This window comes from Gekko japonicus, unplaced genomic scaffold (assembly GCF_001447785.1).
Source record: "Gekko japonicus isolate JY-2015 unplaced genomic scaffold, Gekko_japonicus_V1.1 scaffold1758, whole genome shotgun sequence".
In the NCBI taxonomy this organism is placed as follows: domain Eukaryota; kingdom Metazoa; phylum Chordata; class Lepidosauria; order Squamata; family Gekkonidae; genus Gekko; species Gekko japonicus.
This window is the reverse complement of record NW_015167104.1, coordinates 313,836-321,705: the sequence shown is the minus strand read 5'-3', so window position 1 is coordinate 321,705 and position 7,870 is coordinate 313,836. Positions and strand designations below refer to the sequence as shown.

General features: G+C 39.5%; 1 protein-coding gene across 1 annotated transcript in view; it reads left to right on the top strand.

Annotated features, from left to right (window-relative positions):
• Positions 1–7,608, top strand: part of ADNP (activity-dependent neuroprotector homeobox) — a 12,953-nt gene extending 5,345 nt beyond the window's left edge. The window contains exons 2-3 of the mRNA XM_015412937.1: positions 1,763–1,855; positions 3,449–7,608. Of these exons, the coding sequence (XP_015268423.1) occupies positions 1,763–1,855; positions 3,449–6,592 (3,237 nt within the window). The 3' untranslated portion in view covers positions 6,593–7,608. The remainder of the gene's footprint in view (positions 1–1,762; positions 1,856–3,448) is intronic.
• The last annotated feature ends 262 nt before the right edge of the window (positions 7,609–7,870 follow it).

Here is a 7,870-nt window from a genome sequence, read left to right as displayed (position 1 = left end):
CAGGGGAGAGGGGATCCTGGATTTGGTCTTAAGTAACACCCAAGACCTGGTGAGAGATGGAAAAGTGATTGCACTGCTTGGGAACAGTGACCATAATGTTATTGAGTTCAACATTTGTATAAATAGGGAGTCGCCCAAAAGACCAACAGATGACACGAAGTTGTTCAGGGTGGTGAGAACCAGGGAGGATTGTGAGGCACTCCAAAGGGATCTGTCGAGGATGGGCATGTGGGCATCAACATTAAAAGTGATTGCACTGCTTGGGAACAGTGACCATAATGTTATTGAGTTCAACATTTGTATAAATAGGGAGTCGCCCAAAAGACCAACAGATGACACGAAGTTGTTCAGGGTGGTGAGAACCAGGGAGGATTGTGAGGCACTCCAAAGGGATCTGTCGAGGATGGGCATGTGGGCATCAACATGGCAAATGGGGTTCAATGTGGCCAAGTGCAAAGTGATCCACATTGGAGCCAAAAATCCTAACTATAAATACACATTGATGGGGTCCAAACTGGCAGAGACTGACCAAGAGAGATATCTTGGAGTCGTAGTAGATAACTCAATGAAAATGTTGAGACAGTGTGCAACTGCAATAAAAAAGGTCCACGCTATGCTGGGGATTATTAGGAAGGGAATTGAAAACAAATCAGCCAGTATCATCATGCCCCTGTATAAATCGATGGTGCAACCTCATTTGGAGTACTGTGTACAGTTCTGGTCATCACACCTTAAAAAGGATATTATAGCTTTGGAAAAAGTGCAGAAAAGGGCAACTAGAATGATAAAAAGGTTTCCATATGAAGAAAGGTTAAAGCGCTTGGGGCTCTTTAGCTTGGAGAAACGACAGCTGAGGGGTGACATGATCGAGGTTTATAAGATTATGCATGGGATAGAGCAGGTCGAGAAAGAAGTACCTGTCTCCCTTTCTCACAATACAAGAACTCATGGGCACTCAATGAAATTGCTGAGCAGTCAGGTTAGAACAGATAGAAGGAAGTACTTCTTCACCTAAATAGTGATTACAAATGGAATTCACTGCCACAGGAGGTGATGGCGGCTACAAGCATGGACGGCTTCAGGAAGTAATTGGATAGACATATGGAGCAGAGGTCTATCAGTGGCTATTAGCCACAAGGTATAGATAGGAACTCTCGATTTGGGGCAAGTGATGCTCTGTATTTTTGGTGCTGGGGAGGGGAACAGTGGGTGGGCTTCTAGTGTCCTGGCCCCACTGGTGGACCTCTTGATGGCACCTGGCATTTTTGACCACTTTGTGACAGGGTGTTGGACTGGATGGGCCATTGACCTGATCCAACATTGACTTCTCTTATGTTCTTATGGACAGTATAATTGCTTAGAATGAATTTTACATGCTCTGTGCAAGGGACTACTGCTTGATTGTAGTAGGTGCTCGTGCTCTTAAATTAAACTGGTTTTGTTGGGGTAACATTTGGAACAAGCACCAGCCAAAATTAAGCACATTAAGCCCCACTGATTGCAGTAGGGGATCTGAGTATATTTCTTTTATTGAAATCAGTGGATGATTAACTTGCAGATTAGTAAAATTGGTTTACTGTGGTTTTAAAGACATGAAAACGCATTTGTGCTATATTCTCTGGGACATTGTTGAAGACTTCTACTTAGATTTGCTTACTGTAGAATGCGTCATGAATTTTCAGGAATTAAGATATGAATGTGCAAACCGATTCTGGCTTTTTATTTCTATTTATGCTCTTGCCAATCCTGTCCATCTTTGTAGGATTTTAAACCATTTGAACCTAATGATTTCTATGTGAAAAACACTACATGGGAAGATGTTGGATTGTGGGACCCTTCACTTACAAAAAACCAGGTTAGTAATAATAGCTTCATGGAAATGTTACTTAAATCCGCAACTGTTTACTTTTTAACTATGAACGTTAGCGGCTTAACACAGTCCTGTACCTGTTTAGACAGAAGTAGGTTCTTCCGACTTCCCCAGAAGGAAATCCCAGGTAAATGTGCATAGGATTTCAGACTGGGGAGTGGGGCAAGGACAGGAGAAGAGGATTTGTGGCCGTAAGAGAAGTGCACTTTGTTTTATAGTGCATTGTAGCTTCAACAGAATGGGCACCTACTGATAGCTAAATTATGATATTCAGCCGCAAGCAGCAACTTTTGTGGCCTTTTCCATTTGAGAAGTTAGTGGTTTTTAAATCTGTTACTGTACATTTCTTCAGAAATGTTCGAGCCAGTTAAATGCCAAGGAATTGAGAGTGAGGCAGTATCTTTTTACTAGAGTAGCCTCTGTTGGTGTAATTACAGAGTGTGTTTGACTGAAATCTGGTGAAGTCTGAAGGTTTTCCAAGTGTCATGGAGCTTTTGCTAGAGATGGAGAAAGAGAGTGAACCACAGAACATGAGTGCAGCTGGCCTATACTAAAATTTTGGGGTTCTTGAATAAATGTATACTTTGGCTTATGTATTCTATCACTGGAAATCACTCAGCAATAGAAGGATGTATTCTTCTGTAAAGTTCATATTACCATGGTGGATAGCCAGGATTAATTTTCTGTAATCTCCAAAAACAGAGAGTTTGGGCAGTTTTATGCAATCAAAAGACTTATTATTTAGGGGTATGCTGTACTGTTGTCCTGTTAGAAAATTAAGATCTTTATTCATTTTTCATTGCTACAAATAACATTCATAATTCCTCAGATTACGTATAACCTTAAAATGTTTTAAGTGCCACTGTGACTTTTAAGAACTTATCTGAACTATATGCAATAGATGCATTTGGATTCTGGCGGTGATAAAGGCAAGGTCTGACCATTTGATTTTACGATGAATGAAGACTGGGCCATTGGTCATGTACCAGTATTAAATCCATAAAGCATTTAAAGTCTGTTTGGGTCATGAGGAAAATGGCAATATTTCCTATTTCTTGGTCTAAACAAACATGGTACGGCCATGAGGAAAATCCCTTCTGCTTCTTATAAAATATAATTGGAAAGCCATTGCAATCATATCTACATACCTCTAGCTAGTTTTTTAAGACCATTGGCTTAATATGCAAAATAATTGCTAAGACTCGAAATCATTTGAAATAATCTTATTTTGTGAAACATTTTGATGCACATTGGGTAGCCATGTTAGTCTGTCTGTAGCAGTAGAAAAGAGCAAAAGTCCAGTAAAATCTGTGACAGGTTATGAGCTTTTGTAAGTCAATGCTCACTTGACTCATGAAAGCTCATCCCCTGTCACAAATTTTGTTAGTCTTTAAGGTGCTGCTGGACTCTTGCTCTTTTCTGCAACCATGAAGTCACTTTAAGAAGTTGATAAACTCTTCCAAACGTGTTTGAATTATTTTACTTTTCTAAGAAATATAACAGTTATTCATTATCTTTCCTTGAAGTATAATTTTTTTGCCATTCTTAAAGGGTTTTTTGTTTGTTTTTGTTTTTAAGGATTACCGGACAAAACCTTTTTGCTGCAGTGCATGTCCCTTTTCCTCGAAGTTCTTTTCAGCTTACAAAAGTCACTTCCGGAATGTTCATAATGAAGACTTTGAAAACAGGATTCTTCTTAATTGTCCCTACTGTACTTTCAATGCAGACAAAAAGACTTTGGAAACGCACATTAAAATATTTCATGCTCCAAATGCCAATACACCAAGTGGAGGCATCAGCACTTTTAAAGATAAAACCAAGCATGATAGCCTTAAACCTAAGCAGGCTGACAGTGTAGAGCAAGCTGTTTATTACTGTAAGAAGTGCACTTACCGAGATCCTCTCTACGAAATAGTTAGAAAGCACATTTACAGGGAACATTTTCAGCATGTTGCTGCACCTTATATAGCAAAGGCAAGTGAGAAATCACTCAATGGGGCAGTGTCCTTGAGTTCTGGTACCCGAGAGGAGGGTATGATTCACTGCAAACGATGCCTTTTTATGCCGAAGTCATATGAAGCTTTAGTACAGCATGTTATTGAAGACCACGAGCGTATAGGATATCAGGTAACAGCAATGATAGGGCATACAAATGTGGTTGTCCCAAGATCCAAACCTTTGATGCTAATTGCTCCAAAACCACAGGATAAAAAGCCTATGGGACTGCCTCAAAGGATGGGGCCCCTATCCCCTGGAAATGTCCGGTCTCTTCCTTCACAGCAGATGATGAATCGACTGAATATACCAAAGCCTACATTAAATTCTGGAGGTGTTAATATGATGTCCAATGTTCACTTACAGCAAAACAACTACGGAGTAAAATCAGTACCACCAGGTTATGTTGGTCACACGGGGGGAAGGCTAAGTTTAACTGGTAGTTCTCCAGTTTCCTTGTCCCAGCAATCTCAGTCAATGAAGCAGTATTCTACAAGTGGAAATGGAAGACCGTACCCCCTTGGAGGAGAACCAAGACCACAGGCTTCAGCAAGATACTCTCTTCAGTCTGCCAACTCATCTTCGCTTTCATCAGGATCACTGAAATCAACATCATTAGCTCAGTCTCCGGCAGCAACCAGAGTATTAGGCCAGTCCACACCCAAGCCTCTTGGAGCTGGTACTACAGGTGCCTCTGCTGTCAATACTTCATCAACTCAGAAATGGAAAATTTGTACAATCTGTAATGAGCTGTTCCCAGAAAATGTGTACAGTGTTCATTTTGAAAAAGAGCACAAGGCTGAAAAGGTGCCTGCGGTTGCTAACTACATAATGAAAATACATAATTTCACTAGCAAATGCTTATACTGTAATCGCTACTTGCCTACTGACACATTGCTTAACCACATGTTGATCCATGGTCTGTCTTGTCCCTACTGCCGTTCAACTTTCAATGATGTTGAAAAGATGGCTGCTCATATGCGAATGGTTCATGTTGATGAAGAAATGGGACCTAAAACTGATTCCACTTTAACCTTTGATCTGACGTTGCAGCAAGGTAGTCACACCAATATACATTTACTTGTAACAACTTACAACTTGAGAGATGCACCTGCTGAATCAGTAGCTTACCATGCCCAAAATACACCTCCAGTTCCTCCAAAACCACAGCCAAAAATTCAGGAGAAAGCAGATATACCCGTAAAAAGTTCTCCTCAAGCTGCAGTTCCCTACAAAAAAGATGTAGAGAAAACACTCTGTCCCTTGTGCTTTTCAATCTTAAAAGGACCCATCTCTGATGCGCTGGCACATCACTTAAGGGAGAGGCATCAAGTTATTCAAACAGTTCATCCAGTAGAGAAAAAGCTCACATACAAATGTATTCATTGTCTTGGAGTGTATACCAGTAATATGACTGCCTCGACTATAACACTGCATCTTGTCCACTGCAGAGGTGTTGGGAAGACCCAAAATGGTCAAGACAAATCTAATGTGCCCTCTCGACTAAATCAGTCTCCCAGTGCAGGACCAGTAAAACGTACTTATGAACACATGGAATTTTCTTTAATGAAGAAAAGAAAAATGGATGATGATGACTCCCCTTCTGTCTTTGAGGAGAAGCCTGAAGAACCTGTAGTTCTAGCTTTAGATCCCAAGGGTCATGAGGATGATTCTTATGAAGCCAGAAAAACATTTCTCACAAAGTATTTCAATAAGCAACCCTACCCCAGTAGGAGAGAGATCGAAAAGTTAGCTGCCAGTCTTTGGCTTTGGAAATCTGACATTGCTTCACACTTCAGCAACAAAAGGAAGAAATGTGTCCGAGATTGTGAAAGGTATAAACTGGGAGTCCTGCTAGGATTCAACATGAAAGAGTTAAATAAGGTTAAACATGAAATGGATTTTGATGCGGAGTGGCTTTTTGAAAACCACGATGAAGAGAATTCTAGAGTCAATGCTAGCAAAACTGTTGATAAAAAAATAAACTTAGATAAAGATAATGAAAGTTCCTCAGACAGTTACGAGAATATAGAAGAGGAATTCAATGAAAGCAATAGTCCATTCCCAGAATCCATGTCCAATTCTGGTCATAAAGCCTCCATTAATAGCATAAATGAGAACCCAGGTGAAAGCATACCCAAGGAGGCAACTGAGGAAGCCACCTTAGTGTCTCCAGAAAAAACAGACCAAAAAGAAGAGGAAAGAGACCCAAAACATAAAGACACTTGTAATACAGAACCGTCAAAACTGGTAGCTGATGGTTCTGACAGTGAAGGTGACCAAGTAGATCAAGATGATGCTATTGAATGGAAAGACGAAGCATCACCATCTGATAGTGGACCTGGTTCTCAGCAACCATCTGACTTTGAAGATAATACATCTGAAGTGAAACCGGAAATTTGGACAGATGAATCATCCCAAAGTGAAGATGTTAGTAATAGTAAACCTGTTGCAGAAACTAAAGGTGTTGCCTCTGAGAGTGATGAAGAACAGACAAAGTGGAAGAATAGTTCCTATGGAAAAGTGGATGAGTTTTGGTCTAAGGACCAGTCACAGTGGAAAAATGCAACAGAAATGGAAGAGAGCCTATCAAATCAGCAAATGGAGTGGCAGAATAGCACAATTGACAGTGAAGATGGAGATCAGTTTGACAGTGTGACTGATGGGGTTACAGAATCAATGCATAGCAGCCTAACTGGGGTAGAGCTGAGTAGCCAGCAAGCATAAGCTGTTCAACTCTCTAGCCTCTGTTATCCTCCACTTGATAACTGTCTAAACACTTTCATTACAGGACTGCTGAAGTTCATTGTTACTGGTACTGCCTTCTAAGTGCAAGGTCATCTGGCTAGGAGCTGTGAGGTGGCCATACCAATTCCATTTCTTATTTCAAAGTATCCTGTTGGCAATTCTCACTCAAGAGTATCTGCTGTGATGACGAGCACAGTAACTTAATGTGAAAACAGATACGCTGGTGGCTCCCACTTGCTCACTGAAGAAAAGTAAAGGTTTATTTTATCGGCATTTTCAACATTTATTTCACTCTGTATATGTTCAGCTGTATGTCTTTTTAAACATTACCCTTTTCCACATGGTAGTTATAGGGCCAACATACAAGCTACCAGTTCAATGTGTATAGTAGACTCTGGGAAAATTGGTTTTTTTCATGTATCATTCTGAATAGTTGAAATGTATATTTGTACAGTCTTTTAGACCTATTCAAGTGATGCTTATGCTATTGTTCTTGTGTACCCATCATAGATTTGGTTCTTTTTTTTTTTAGTGTTGCCCTGCTGTGTAATAAATGCTGTATCTAGTTTACCTAGCAAAAAGCTTGAAACTGCATAGTATGACTTTTGACAGACTTAGTTTTTGCACATAACCTTGTACAATCTCAAAACAGAGGCCAGCAACATAAAAGTATATCTGGACTCTATTGTATTATAGAATTTTCTTGTTCTTGAATATCCTTGACATTACAACTGATGACTATGAATTTCAGAGCCATTTTCTGAAATCTTTTAAGCTAAAAAAATCACATGCAAGAAACAAGTTTGCAGCTACTAATTTTGACACCTTTTAGATCTGTATAAAAGTGTACTGTGTTAAAGCAGCATACGGAAATGAGTGCTGCATTTTTGGATATTTAGTTTTATCTTTAGTTAACACCAACATGGTGTTGTATTCATTTATACCATCTAATATATGACACATTGTTGTAGTATGGATAATTTTGTGATCTTTATTTCCCCTTTGTATTCATTTAAGCATCTAAATAAATTGCTGTATTGTGCTTAATGTAAACATTTGCTTTATTATAAGGTCTGCTTTCCTGTTGTTTTTTTGGAAAATGTATTTTGTTAAGCTGGTTTTTGTTGAAAGGAAAAAATAGGAGTGGTTTTGGTTCTGGTTCTTTCTCTTGATGCATTTGTAAGAAATTGGGGGGGGGGAATCTACTGAAGCATCCTAATGCCAACCAAAGTCTGTCAATATGAAACTGTAACGAAA